The 15170-nt window shown below is 42.4% G+C and overlaps 1 protein-coding gene across 6 annotated transcripts in view; it reads right to left on the bottom strand.

The window, feature by feature from the left end:
* The window catches only part of Fam13c (family with sequence similarity 13 member C), a 105324-nt gene extending 90441 nt beyond the window's left edge, over positions 1-14883 (bottom strand). For 2 of the 6 annotated variants that reach the window (XM_045137216.1, XM_045137212.1), the window contains exons 1-3: positions 14598-14754; positions 6832-6888; positions 4103-4304 (exon numbers count right to left, since the gene is read on the bottom strand). In XM_045137216.1, coding sequence (XP_044993151.1) covers positions 4103-4304; positions 6832-6888; positions 14598-14659 — 321 coding nt within the window. In that variant the 5' untranslated portion in view covers positions 14660-14754. Of the gene's footprint in view, positions 1-4027; positions 4305-6831; positions 6889-14597; positions 14755-14783 lie in introns of those variants that run through there. The other 4 variants (XM_045137211.1, XM_045137210.1, XM_045137214.1 and 1 more) reach the window with 3 other exon arrangements.
* Between the last annotated feature and the right edge of the window lie 287 nt (positions 14884-15170).

Genomic DNA, 15170 nt, shown 5'->3' on the forward strand with positions numbered 1-15170 from the left:
GAAATGAATCTCCTCTGGATAGATATGAGAGCTAACACAGGAAGTTGTTTTTGCCATCCAGTTCTAATCTTTCCCACATCATGTTTTCAGGATGAATATTGTGGCTTGCAAGGCACTCACTACAGACACACTTCATTTTTCACAAAATACTTGAGCACAAAATCTATTCCTTGAGCCAGTTCTACTCCTTGGAAAGAGTGTTTGCTATCTAATTTGATATTCTACATGTGGGTAAGCTGTTACTGGGTTCCAACTGGATCTGGACTTTATGCTGAGTAGGCGGGGGATATACATCTGCTTTAATTTTAAATTCAACATATCAATGAACTTTAGAAAGGGTTTCCCTAAAACCTGACCTTTCATGAAACAGGTCATTCAGTGGTCCTCATCTAAGCCATTTATTTCTTCTGCAAAGCCAATTATCTAAGGAAGAAAGGGATAAACAAGCAGAAAGGAAAACCGATTCTGGCTCAAATAAACACTCTCCTTATCTCAAAAATATGTTGTCTGATTGGAGGACATTCTTGCATTGTCTTCATGGCTCCGGGCCCGAATTTTATCAGTAAATATGCCCAATATTCTTTCCTTAAAATCATTTAAACTGGAACCAGCCCTCATACACATACAAGAAACCTCCAATCCTGCTACTCTACTCATGATTCCTTTCCTCTTGCCAATGTGGTCAGGGCTAAGAGTAAAGAAAAGTCCCAAAATGACAATCAGATCTGATGCACCCAAAGAGAGCTAGTAATTGCAAATACTGAGTTGACTAGAAGACAAGAATAAAAGTAGGGTACTAAGCTGAACTTTTAACAGTAAACAAATAACTCCTCCAATCCCCATACTCTGATTAGGATCAAAGTGAAGAGCAACTCTGGGATCCTGAATGAAAATTTCATGAACAGAGAACCCAGAAGCTGCAGTACCTCAACTCCTCTAATGGTCCTCTTCAGCTACACAGAGGGTCATCTGTAAACTCATACAGATGGGCTCATAAGGTCTTCATGGATGGTTTTGAGGAATGATAATTTCCCAAGAAACTAGTTACAGCTCAGTCTTAATATGGACAGCAAGGTTCAGGCAGGACCCCAGATGCATCAGATGCTCAGATTCCCCCCGCTCCCAAAAAAACAATAAATGAATCCAGCCTTACAAACAGAGCCATGGCACACATTATGAACATGACGTTTCCCTTGGGATCCAAACCTTATGAGATAGTCTGTCTGTATTTCTCCAAGTCCTGACACTGGACAATGCTTTCATCTTACCAGTGGTAGCTGCAGTTATTACTTAAACTCATCTACAGTCTTCTGTCATTTGCATCTAGCACCCTGTAGGCGCTGGCTTCCAGCTAGGGGTTCACATCAGAGGTCACATTCCTAGTGAAATTTGAATGGTCTGTTCTATCAGACTCAAGGAGCTTCATCCTCAAATATAACACTGTAGGCAAAATGTTGGTTGTATAATAGATCTTCTCAATTATAACCTGGCTGAAAGGAAGACAGACAGTCTATGGAGCTTAATAAAAATACAAATGTCTAGGATCTTCTCCACACTTGATGCATCTTTTTACTTGATATACTTAGTATTGTTATTTAGGATTGTTATGTTGTATATTATGGAATTGCTCTGTATAAAAACTACATTCATGCAATTTTACAAAGTCAGAAGCAGTATTCCCTGGCTTCTTTGAAAATAGTTTCATTCATTATCCTTCAAGACAGCCTTTCTAATTTGGGAGAAATGATTTCATTATCTTGTTTTGCACACAACAAATGGCATTATTCATATTAAGAATGCTCAGACTTTTCGTACTTTAAGATTATTGGTAATAAATTAGTTACAGCCATTTCAGTTTCTGCCATATACAGCTAGTTCTGTTTTCTTCCAATGTTTGCTTGAGATTTTACTTAGTGTTAGGCCAGTGGCTGTTTCTGACAATGAAGAAACCCAGGAGTCCTCATGGTAAAGGACAGGTATTTTAATCAACAGACACTTCAAAGAGAATGGCAGGCCTCAGGTACCAGCATCTGATGATAATATCAGGGCTGAGTCAGGATTTTAGAACTTGGATTAAGAAGCAGGCGGCTTGATGATATGGGTCTAACCCGAGACCTAGAGGGACATGGATTAATTACATAGACTGGAAGGACCTATATCAAGGGGATTTTGTAAAGTTATTTATTTGCATATGACTACTCTATTTTCTGAAAAAAATAGGAAGTTCTCTCTTATTTTACCTATATGTAACCCACAATGATTTAGTACACAAGCCATTTACATAAATCTAGAGGAAACATTTAAAAAATGGTATGTGAGTCTTACTAACCCTCAGAATTCAGACATTCAAAACAAGTGTCTACTTTTTCATGGCACCAGGGCCATTTGTATACATTCAATAAGAATCTGTCTTCCTTACACGAGGATATAATTGAAAATTTGACTATGCCACCAACTTCATGCATGCAGTACTATATTTGAGAATTGAGAAATTCTCTGACCAGAAGACTTAAATTTCTCTGGGAGCTTTGCCCTCAGTCCAGGAATCCAAAGCTGCTGTCAAGAAAGCCTCTGTGAGCACATCGCTTTCTGCTAACCTTCCAGCAAATTAGCAACAGACTGGGAATTATATGCCCCATTGCCACCTTATTACAAGTAACAACTGCATAATTTCTGTGAGAACAGACTGAAGGATGGCAAGAAAGAGGGCACTCTAAGGAGAGATGACTGGTCACCCCGAAGCCTCACTACATCTTTTACCAGACTGACCCCTGGTAAGAGATGTAGTAAGGTCAGAGGCTCCCTGGGTGGTCAGACTTCAAGACAGCCCTTTGGAAATCTGCATCCCCAGCACAACACTCCTAATCACACAAATGCTGCAGGACATCAGTATGAGCCAGGGGGTCGGGCATATGAATATATGATATTTTACAATCCTCTCTCTGCAAAGAAAGAGCTTAAGGTAATTTCCACACAGCTTCACAGCTTTCACAAAGGGCAAAATAATCAGCTAAGAAGAGGTCACAAAACAAAGGGAGAGAGGTGAGAAAACCACAAAGGTACATAGTAAATTTGAAAATCAAACAAGCTATGCCGGTGCTGTTGTTCAGACTCAAGGCACACTTAACCTAAGACACATATAGCCTCCTGCATTATTTTTAAAGTTAACATAGAAATGTTAACTAACAAGCAAAGCTAACATTTATGCAACAATTATGTTCCAAAGGTGACTTTAGGTACATTATAAGTATAATCTTAGTGCTGGGAATAATCCTTCCTAGTAAGATCCTGGTAGATTGCATTTGCTTAATCTCTTTTAAAAGAATCATGAACTATGAGGAACTTTTTAATTTCTAATAAAAGATCACTTTTCTTTGCTATATTTCTAGAGAACTAGAAAACAATAAGTTATAAACTATGAGGAAGGCAGGTGTGGTGGTGGTGTTGCACACCTGCCCCTCCAGCCCTCAGAAGGCTAAAGCAGGAGGATAGCAAATTCAAGGTTAGCCTAGGCCACATAGGAAGACCATTTCCAAATATTCATATGTATACAAGTATATATTATGTATAGTAAATATATATATACATATATATATATATATATACATATATATATATGTATGTATGTATATATCACACCCACACATATATTATCATGAACTTAATTGGAAAGATGGTATATTCATTCACATTTGTCTTTCTTGACCTAAGAGAACCAAAACCCATATATAAATACATGCTCATCTGTTAATTCAAAGCCACCAAACAGAACCTATGGAGAATGGCTTCAAGTCAAAGTGAGACTTCCAATTTTCCTAAGCAGAATCCCAAGTCTGAGTCAAGGCCCAGAGCATCATGCATGAAGGAACACAGACATTCTCTTAAAGACCACAACTTCTCCTTCAAAGTCCATCTAAGAAAGGCAGTTTGAAAAAGCATGAAATGATTAGCTTGCCTATGTCAGCCACTTTCTAAGGCAACCATGCAGGCCTCTCTGGCCATCATCACCCTTGTAGTGATGCCTCACCCTGCCAGGCTGGGCTATGCCCTCTAGAGCCCAGGAAGCCTCGTTGTTGCCAAGGTCTGAGCAGCTGAGTGGTACCTGGCTGTCTCCATGGTTGTGGCCACTCTCGGCTCTCAGGATGGATTTAGGCTTGCGGGATTTGAAGTTGCCCATGCTGGGTCGTAGCACTCTGTCTACCAGCAGGGTCTGCTCTACATGCTGCTGGGCTTCACAAGAGGGCAGTAGGAGCTCCGCTACACAAGCTCCTGTGTATGGGAAGTTCTCTTTGTTGTTTTCATCTCTGCAAGAGGAAAACAGAATTAACCTGTGTAAGAAAGCAGTGTTCACTATCTAGGGGCCTATATAACTTTATAGGACCAAGAATTTAAGAAATGTGTATTTCATTCTTTCTATCACTCTACCCTCCCTTCCAATACCTGTGTGTGACTGTAAGATTTTTATCATTGTAAGTATGTGCACACATCATTTTTATTTTATTTTTTTAGTTTTGGAGAAAGAGAGAGAGAATTGGGATGGCTAGGGCTTCAGCCACTAAAACCAAACTCCAGATGATTGTACCACCTTGTAGTCTTGAGTGACCTTGCACTTGCCTCACCCTTATGTGTCTGGTTTATGTGGGATCTGGAGAGTCAAACATGGGTCCTTGAGTTTCGCAGGCAAGGGCCTTAACCACTAAGCAATCTCTCCAGCCCACACATGTATTTTTTTTTACCCAACAATCAATACAGTATACCCACTGCCCTCCAGTCTCAACTTTTTCAAAAAGGCTGGCATGGTAAAGTTCTTAACGAAAGTCATTTGCTATATGCATTGTATTTTTCCTATTGCTAAACTTAGAGCAAACACCATGAACACAATCAAATGGGTTACAGATGGGATTTAGATGGGATATCTATGACCCCATGAAATCTGGCCTTTATTCCTAGAGTTTTAGTTGCCATCACCCTGTGCTTCTTCCCAGTCCCTGGCTCTAAGGGCCCCACACTGCTGACCTGATCTCCTCCCTCCCTTCTTCTGGCTCTCTAGTAAGATGATCTTTCTGCTGGGGCAAGGGGAGACATCAGGTTGTCTTAGTCTTAGTCCCTCTAAAGAAAAGTCTTGTTATCTTGGTTTGATTTTCTCAGTTCCAACCCTTAATTGAATCCTACAAAGGAGCTTGGGAAATGGATTAGTCGTTAAAGGCACTTGCTGACAAAGTCTACTGGCCCAGGTCCAATTCTCAAGCCAGCTGTGGAAGCCAGATGCAACAAGTTGAAAGTGGTGCAAGTATCTGGTGCTCATAGCAAAACAAGTGGCCCTAGGGTGTCTGAGTGTGTGCATGTACACACACACACACATGCACACATTCAAATAAACAATTTTTTAAGAAATAGGCTCCCAAAAATTCCATCCAATAACTGAACAGTAGAGTTAGATGGGCTGTGTGTACAAACCCTGTCCCCTGCTGTGCTATCTAGGACAAAGTTAATCACTCAGAGCTTTGGTTTCTCTATCTACAGGGTGACTAGGAAAATATCATTTTCCTTTCAATCATTTAGATTTAATAATAAAATATACATGTGCCACAACAACTCCAGTGGAGTCTGCGTGACTTGTTCACCAGGCCGAGGTGAAAGCTTTAAGGAAGGATGTGCATTCTCCAGGCTTGTAGTGCCTTTTGCTGCTCTCTAATAGCTGTTTTCTTCATCACTACTGTTCTGTTCCTGACATATGACAGCACCATGCTGTTCTTTCACAATTTAGTAAAAATTAGATATGGAACAAGTTTCCATAAAATTAAGTCATCTGATGGTGTGACGCTTCCTCCAAAGACCCTGCTATTGTTTCAAACCATAGTCAGAATTCCGAAGACCAGAACCAATCGATGAACCATCACCTTATACAGGAGCATATAGGAATGGGGATACACTAGTAAACAATGGTGGGAAGCATGTTTCTTGGTAATCTTTAACTTTTGTGGACAGACTTTCTAGGTTGAGGCCACCTTCGTGCTTGTTTACATTTTTATGGCATGGCTCAAGGAAGAAAATATATTAGAATTATGAAGTCGCCCTGTTAGAACTTTTGTTAAAAATACTTGATGCTTGAAGCAGGTTAAAAACCAAACGTCATTTGTAACCACTGACTGTCTAACACTGATTTTTGTGAGATATTAACTATTAAATTTGTGATTATAATCTTTACTCAATGTAGTTGTGCCTCTCCTGGAACAGGCCATTGATAGAAATTGTACCGCTTAAATAAACAAAGGCTAAGCTTATGCAGCCAGAATTGTATATAACCTGATGCTCTACTTCAGAAAAATACACTCAGATACATCAACCTTGTGTGTGTGTGTCTGTTTGTCACTTTGCTGACTCCTTGCCCACCTCCCAAGGCCCTGTTTTCCCTTGGACTGGTGGTCTCGGCTTTGCCAGTCCACGGCATACATGGAAGTTCTTGGAGCAAGGTAAATGAAGCAATGATCAACCAGAAAAGTTTTGCTACTATCATTGAGACACACTTGATGGACAAGACCATAGCCAATACTCAGTATCATGGAGTCATTCAGAACCTCTTCCTAAAGGTGTGTGATGTGAACACTACTTAATGTCACAGGAATTTAACAGGGAAATTCCCATATGCAAGACACTGTCCTAGGTACTGAGGGGGTGTTCAGAAGTGGAAAAGACGGAATTCCCCTCAAGAGATGAAAATGTAGGAGAGGAAATGAAGAATGAAAACCAATAATTTCCATTTGTAAAAGGCACCAAACCAAAATGGCTTCTGTCACTCACAAATAAGAAGTAAGCAGCAGTGGGTCATACCTGAGACTGGAACAATCAGGCTGGCATTCATGTAGAGAGACTGTATCTTCGTCACACCTGGGGGTAAAGGATAAAAGCATATAAGATCTTACTTTCTGTCATCTACAATGATGTCAAGATTAGCTTAGTAAATTATAAAACATAACAAACCTCAACACTCTCAAAAAAAAAAAAAACCCAGCTCTGATTCCCAATGTATCTCCCATGTGATAAAACTAACACTGCAGATCTTATAAACTCAGAGCAGATGTGACTACTTTTCTTTTTTTTTCTTTTTTGGTTTTTCGAGGTAGGGTTTCACACTAGCCTGGGCTGACCTGGAACTCACTATGTAGTTTCAGGATAGCCTCAAACTCACGATGATCCTCCTACCTCTGCCTCCTGAGTGCTGAGATTAAAGGTGTGTGCCACCATGCCCGGCGATGTGACTACTTTTCAACTCCTCTGTGATATAGACATCTAAGTAAATGTGACTCCATCAACACAGGTGCTCACAGCACAGTGACATTGGGCACTGTTCTAGACAGCTTCACATTGCTGGGATGAACATCCAAGCTAGGCACAGTTGAGGGGAAGGGATTCATTTTAGGTTACAGATCCAGGGGGAAGGTCCATCGGTGGCAGAAGAAGCTGCTTCCATACATCCAAGCAGAGAGAAACAAACAAACAGACAGCAAAAACCAAAAGCAGCGATCACAAACAGGCAGCAAACAGCACAAACCCTGGCAGAGTTCAAGCCTCTCTGCATACTTTTGGGCTGGAATTCAGGTTCACTCCCAGCGACATCTCCTCTGGCCAAGTGGCTGGACCCAAGTTACAAGCTTTAATAAGACACCTGAGCTATGGGGGGCACACATTCTAACTACCACAGGCAATAAGGAGGATGGGCTGTTGTTGGCTCAAGGAGATTCTAAGCTGGCCTCTTCACCTTCTCTCTGCATCAACTAGTCAGTCCCAAGCCATGCCAGAAATTTTTTGCTTACCCCATTGGCCTTGGACTTTAATAACCTTTTTTTCCTTTCTCACAAGACTTCTCAATTAACCTTGTGAAAAAGCCTTGGTTCTTGCATATTAAAAATAATTCTCCAGTGCCTCAACACTGCCTGGGGGACTCTGGAGCAGGGCCATGCTCTCTTGGTGCTATAGGAGGAAGCCTTTGTTTCTGTTCTCAGCCATTCTCACCACCCAGCCTGGAACACATTTTTCCATCCTTCATTCCAACCCATCTTTTCATTGCCCAGGTCAGGTTGTACCAGCTTCATCCAGGAAAACACACACACACACACACACACACACCACATTACCAGGGTAACCTTAGTGCATAAATGTTGACTTTCATGCTGAGGTTCTATGTCCTCTGTGACTCTGGGATACTTTATTTAGTTACTTAGTCTGTGAAATAGCCATACAAGTAACTGTACTAAGGAAAATAACTGTGCTGCTTTTTTCTCCAGACACACTGCGACAGAGGCAAGCACAGTGCTGTGTCAGACTTGACCACCAAAAAACACTTGAAATAAGGGCTGGAGAAGTGGCTTAGTGGTTAAGCGCTTGCCTGTGAAGCCTAAGGATGCTGTTTCGAGGCTCCATTTCCCAGGCCCCACATAAGCCAGATGCACAAGAGGTTGCACACGTCTGGAGTTCGTTTGCAGTGGCTGGAGACCCTGGCACACCCATTCTCTCTCTCTCTCTCTCTCTCTCTCTCTCTCTCTCTCTCTCTCTCTCTATCTGCCTCTTTCTCTCTCTGTCTGTCACTCTCAAATTAAAAAAACATAAAACAAAAAAATTAAAAAAACATGGGGGAAGGGAGGGAATTATAATCATGGAAAATGCTAATAAAAATTAAAAAAGAAAAAGAAAAAAAAGCAAAAAAAATTAAAAAAAAAACATTTGAATTAAGAGACTAACAGCTCCCTCAGCAGAATAACTAAAAAATTCATCAAATGAAGCAACAAATGTTCACTGAGCATCCACTGCATCCCAGCACTGGATCAGGGACTGCATCCCACCACTGAATCAGGGACTAGATCCCAGCACTGGATCAGGGACTGGATACCAGCACTGTATCAGAGACTGAACCCCACCACTGGATCAGGAACTGTATGTCACCACTGAATCAGGGACTAGAACTCAGCACTGGATCAAGGACTAGATACCAGCACTGGATCAGAGACTGGACCCCACCACTGGATCAGGGGCTGGATCCCAGCACTAGATCAGGGACTGTATGCCACCACTGAATCAGGGATTGGATACCCACACTGGATCATGTTCTGAACTTGTAGGTCTTGCATTTTGCAGAGTTAATCATTGACTTGTTTTTGTTTTGTCTGTTGTTTGCTTTGTTTCAATGTCCAGTCCACTGAGGACAAACACCTTTGTACATATGTCACAGATATTTCAGATCCCTTTTAAAGTTACTAAATGCTCACACCCTCCTTCTGTTCTCTGCTTGAGGCAGACAAGTTAGACAATACCTATACTTTGTGTAGCATTGCTTCTAAAGGATGCAAACATTCAAAAATATCTGGGTCCTGCTCTGAAATTTTAGCATAACTAGTAGATAAAAATAAAACAAATATCTATATACATAAGCATCATACAGCATTGTACTATATGAAAGAGCTTAACACTATAAAAAAATTATACTCTGAAAATGGGGTATAATTTGCCCACAAATGAACTGACAAAAGCTCCCACTCTCTTCTCTTACAATTTCTTCTTAAATTATGGCTTTTGTAGTGAGTTTAACAAAGACCACCTACAGACTCTCACCCTCTTTATCTACCAGACTATTTTGTTCACTCTGGCAATAAAACCAGCTGACTTAATGGAATACTTCTTTTAACTGAACAATCTAAGCTTATTTACTCTTTTATATTTTTGACTGCTAATCACACATTCTGTCCTTCCTGGAAAACAAGTAAATTCCAAGGTATATAATTCTACTCCATCAGCAACAGCATCCTGACCGATCATGTGGGCTTTGTTGTGTGTTGCACAGGTCACATGTATTTGAGGCCAGAGGGATGACCTCAGGTACCATCTTTAGGTGTACTGTCTGTATCTTGTTGAAACAGGGTCTCTAACTGACCTGGGGCCAAACCTAATTAGGGTAGATGTCTGGTCCATGAGTCCAGGAATCTGCCTGTCTCTGCCTCCCCAGCACTGGGATTACAAATGCACCACACCTGCGGGTTCTGGGAATTGAACCTGGGTCCTCTAATTTGTGAGTCAAGCATGTTGAGATGGCACTAATGCTCCAACCACAATAATGTGGACTTGGTCATATCAACAATGTCAAAAGTAAAGTAGAATAAAAGTCCACAAAACAAACAGTAATCTGAAATTCTTGCTTCGAAGGTCCTTCTTGGGTGGATTGTAACCCAAGATCTATCTCTGAAGCTCAAATCTGCAAAAAACAGAAATCTGAAATTCTTGCTTCTACAGATCTTCTTGGGTAGATCTTAACCCAAGATCTATCTCTACAGCTCAACAATACTGAGTGCTTGGTGATTTGGGAAGAACGTATTTCTTCCCTGTTCTTTCATCTATTAATCTTTCCCCTCAACGTACAAGTTAAAAATAGAAACTCATCACCAAAACATACAAGGTTACAGATGCCTTGTGAGGCATCAGGCTGGACCAAATTAGCAGATCCAATTTTAATACCTCCTGAACAATTCCAATTACCACTCAAGGAAACATGAACATTTTATTCCAGGTCCAGCAATGGAAATAGACCCGTTTCTGGCTTTCAAAGCACAGATCAGCTCTTGGAGTCTGGTGGAGTTCTCAGTTACTTTAATAATGACTGTCACTTGTACTCGATTGCCATCCCCTTTATATCCTTCCCTGCAAATGCATGATACTAGTCCAGTTATGAAACTGGAGCCTTGTCCATAGCTTATTTTTGGAAAACTGTCATCTCTGACCAAGTGGCCAGCAGTCCTATGTGTGGTATTCTTTTCCAACGTCTTAGCACCACAGAGGAATTTAAAGAACAATCTCTTTACTGACCTAACTCTTAGAGACTCAAAGCTGGGCATGTTAATGCAATGTTTATCAAATCTTAGATACACTTGTGGGTCTTTACATGGTAGCCAACAATTGGCATTTTTTTCCCCACTAGTGAATCTAGACAAACAGTAGAAAATGTCAGCACAGAAAGGGTCAACATTTGAGGTCACCCACTCAATCTACAGACAATTTGTCTTTGCAATCATTTCTTTGTGAAAAGCTAGGAGCTGTGACTTTCCACATGTGACTTTTGCTCCTTCTGTCAAATACCCACAAGAGAAAGGCGTGTAGCAGTTAGTTCATAGACCACATGCTCTGTGCATCTTCTCAGTCCAGCCTGACAGTGCTGGGAGGTGATGATCATTGTTACATGGGGGCCGAGTCCCTGCTCAGGAGTCAAGGCCTAACACAATAGCACCTGGTTTGTTTACACTCCATCATGCCAAGCCCACGAGGCAGCAGACATGTGACCTCTTTAGTTTGTATTCCCTGAGGCTGATCAGAGTATAAGAAGGACATTGCTTTGAAAGATGGGAGTAAAAGATGTGCCCATGAGAAGTGCTCTTTTCTGATGAAGCAGGAAGAGTGACTTGGCAGGTCAAACACAGTTGTGCTAGAAAGAGGTTTCCCTTCATCCTTGGTACCATGCCCCTGAAGGCAAAGTTAGGTAGGAGCACCGCCAGGGGGCTATCTCAAAGTATGACTCCAGAAACACCTGCTGATTCAAATGAGCAGCCTCAGCCCCACCCTACACCTCAGCCCCACACAGCTCTCATTGGATGGAAGGCAAAGGATCATACTATACTCCCCTCCCACTTAACTAGTGAGCCTCTAAAATGTTTTCACCTAAAGGGCTTTAAAACCCAAGCCAGCTCTGGGCTCACTTCAACCCCCTTATCCATCCTGGGTTCTCAGGTCACCTGAGAGTGTATACTTTCTCACAAGCTCCAATCTGCTTCCCTCATTCATAGTGGCCATCAGTTCAGTTTAAGAACCAATATGTTAGAGAATTGCTAGTTAGAATTTTTGCAAGCTGGGCATCGTTTCAAGTAGGACAACATAGGATGTTATCATGGAAAAACAAAAGATGAAAAGATGCAGCAGTACAGAAGGAAAGGCCAAGGCTGTGCTGATGATGGGAGAATTTGGAGAGAAAACAAGTTAAATTTATCCAGGGCTCTACAGACAATGCTGAGGCTGGAAAAACCCAAGAAGAGAGTGAAATATGCCTATGAGTCTCTCCCTATTCATATTTCACATCCTTTGACACTTTGAAGACCCATGGCTGGCCAAATAGCACCCTTTCAGATTAGGCAGCTGATAAAAAAATTTGTATTCAAGTATTAATGACAACTGTTTTGTGTGTGTGTGTGTGTGTATGGTATGCATGCATGTATCCATGTCCGTGAGTACAGTACATGGATGCACATGTGTGCCAATTGGCATATAGGTATGTGTGTATGTGTGTGCAGGCTAGGGACCAGGACTATCAGGTGTCATTCCTCAAAGACACAGTTCACTTCTTCTTGTAAAAGGTTCTCCCATTCTTAGCATAGAGCTAGACTGGCTGGATAAAGAGCTCCAGAGAGCCACCTGTCCCTACAGCCCAGCACTAGGATCAAAAGTATGTGCCGCCATGTGTTCATGTGGGTTCTGGGTATCATGCTTGTGAAGCAAACACTTTACTGACCGAGCCGTCTCCCCAGCCTCAGCATAGCTTTCTTCATTTCCACCTTAATAAGGGTCACAACCATATGTCTTCATCTGAAAGCAAGCAACTCCAGGCACATGTCCACCGTGTGAGTTGGAGGGTCTAGAGCTGGGTCAGGACAGGAAAAAGAAGAACTTTTCCTGTTTCTGAAACTTGGAAGAAAGGAGAGTGCCTCCTTGGGCAGACCAAAGTCTCACCCAATCACATCCAGGGGACCACTACATCTATGTCCCCAGATATGGTCCTGTGGCTGAGGGATCATGTCTAGAGATCCAAAGGGCAGGTTCATATGACTGAGAGGGTGAGGTAAAAATGTCATGTCTGACCAATTACTACTTTTATATGGTCCTAGTCTGTGCTGTGTCACACCTATGAAGTTTCTAGTATGTTTTCAATAAGTCCCCTTAGATTCTTATATTAGCCAGATGGCTTCCCAATATCACACAGAGCCTTTAAAAATAAACTGCTGTCACTTGTCTGAAAGTAACAACGTGATCTTATGCAATCAGAACTCCTTGGGGCATGTCCAAAGACCAGACATTACAATCTCTCCAGCACTCAGACATAAAATCCTCACCAAGCAAAAACAGTCATATGAAATATGAAGCCAAGTGTTCATCCTGAAGCTGCTGGGCCCGAGGCGGGTAGTGGGGATTCAGACTCATGGTTTCAGAATGATGGGCCCACAAATCACATGGTACTTGGAAGCCCAGCAAGGAAAAGAGGGGTACCTATGGAAATCCATGCCTCATCTTCTCTTATCCTTGTATGAAAGCCAAGCCAGAGCAGAATCTCATTAACAGAATGCAGGTGCCAAAGGCCATGTCATATAGCTTTTTCTAAAGGCATCCTGGGGTTTTTTTTTTCTACAGTGTCAAATGAAATGAGATCAAAACTAAATGCTGGGATGTTAGCAGTCCACACAAAGAAGCAAAAGCCTGTAGGAAACAGGGCCTATGCTGTACTCTAGACTCTTAACCCTCTCATCAGTAATTGCAAGTGTGAGACCTAAAAACCAAAATGATAGTTTGCATTTACTTGCTGTTTTAGGGAACTTTAGCAAACAGCCCAAGTTCCTTGGGGTTTATGTCTTAAACTCATAATTTGTTATTTGTTTTTTTATCGTAGTTGAGTATATAACTTTGTACTCATCTTTTTTTTTCCCCCTGGAAAGCTTTTCAGTGACTTGTTTGCCCACAGGTCCCAGGAGCAAATATGAATTTGCCTACAATAAATAAATGACTAGACGAAGCATATGTAGTTTATACATATATGTACATATAGATTAGATATATATAGTACCAGAAAAGATGTCATCATGTAATTGTTGACATTAGAGTATATTAGGAAAACATTAAAGAATGGATAAGAATAAAAAAGATACAATGCCCTACAGATATCTAATGAAAGCAATACTGTATCTGACGCTTGGAATAAAAAATTCTGCACTCCTTCACTTCACTTTTAAATGGTATCAGCTCCCTAATGGACAGCTGCAGCACATAGGACCAAGTGGCTCAGTACCCTACAGTCACATCTTTGAGATGTGAAGCCAAAAATCACAAGGGGCACCTAGAAAAGTTTGCTCCACGGTGTCTTAAAAATCCATACATACAAGAGAACGTGGCCAAGTTGAGCTTGTTTATACATGCTGATATTAAACTCAAGTCATTTCACACCCATTAGTGGTAAATGTATACAGCGTGCACTCCATGAAACCCGACACTAATGTTAGCAAAATACAACCAGGCTCCCTTTCTGACATGTCAGATAGATTAAAAAAAAAAAAATCTAAGCTCCAAGATGCACATTGGGCACGCACTAGCCATCTCCAGCAATGGTTGCGTTTAGTACCTCCCTGATTGCAACCTGTAAAAGGTCTGTGCGCCCCCCTCCCCCGCCCCAGCTCTGCAGCCCCTGGTTCCAGGAGACAAAGCGTCTATCCAGGCAGAGGCTGAGGAAGGCGGCTCATCTTCACCGTGGCTGCTTGGGGAGGACAGCATGCCTGGCAGATCGGAATGCGAGAATCACTTACTCGGTTAAGGCGGCGCTGCTGAAGGTACTCTCCTGGAGGCTGAAACAGAAACAAGAGAACATTAGCCGAGCCCGGCGGGGGAGCCGGCTGTCTCGCAGCTCGCTCTCCGGGAGTTACAGCACACACACAAACATGGCATTGCAAGGCAAGTCTCTGGGCTGGCCCGGCACCTCACGCTAGCTCTACCTTGGGCTGCTGTCTGCACATGCTCGTAACGACACCCCCAGCAGGGCCCAGCCGCGCGGGCAAAGCGCGAACCACAATGCCCAGCAGCCCGCGAGGCTCGGGCACCCGGCGGGGCGGGGCGCAGCGGGGCGGGGCGGGAGCTGGACCACTAGTGACAGCGAGAGCCGAGGCGCATCCCGGGCCCACAGGCTGGATGCTCCACTGTGGCTGCCCAACACCAACAGCCGGGGCGGACTTACTCCCGCGAGGCTCCTATTCAGTGTACAGAGCTACCTCCCCCCACCAGGGATGCAGGCTTGCCCAGAGCCATCCCTCGCCCAGAAAAAGCAGGAAGGGAGGGAGAAGGGGGAAGGGAAGACAGCTGCTGGGTTTTATGTATTTTTTTTT

This window comes from Jaculus jaculus, chromosome 18 (assembly GCF_020740685.1).
Source record: "Jaculus jaculus isolate mJacJac1 chromosome 18, mJacJac1.mat.Y.cur, whole genome shotgun sequence".
Lineage (NCBI taxonomy): Eukaryota > Metazoa > Chordata > Mammalia > Rodentia > Dipodidae > Jaculus > Jaculus jaculus.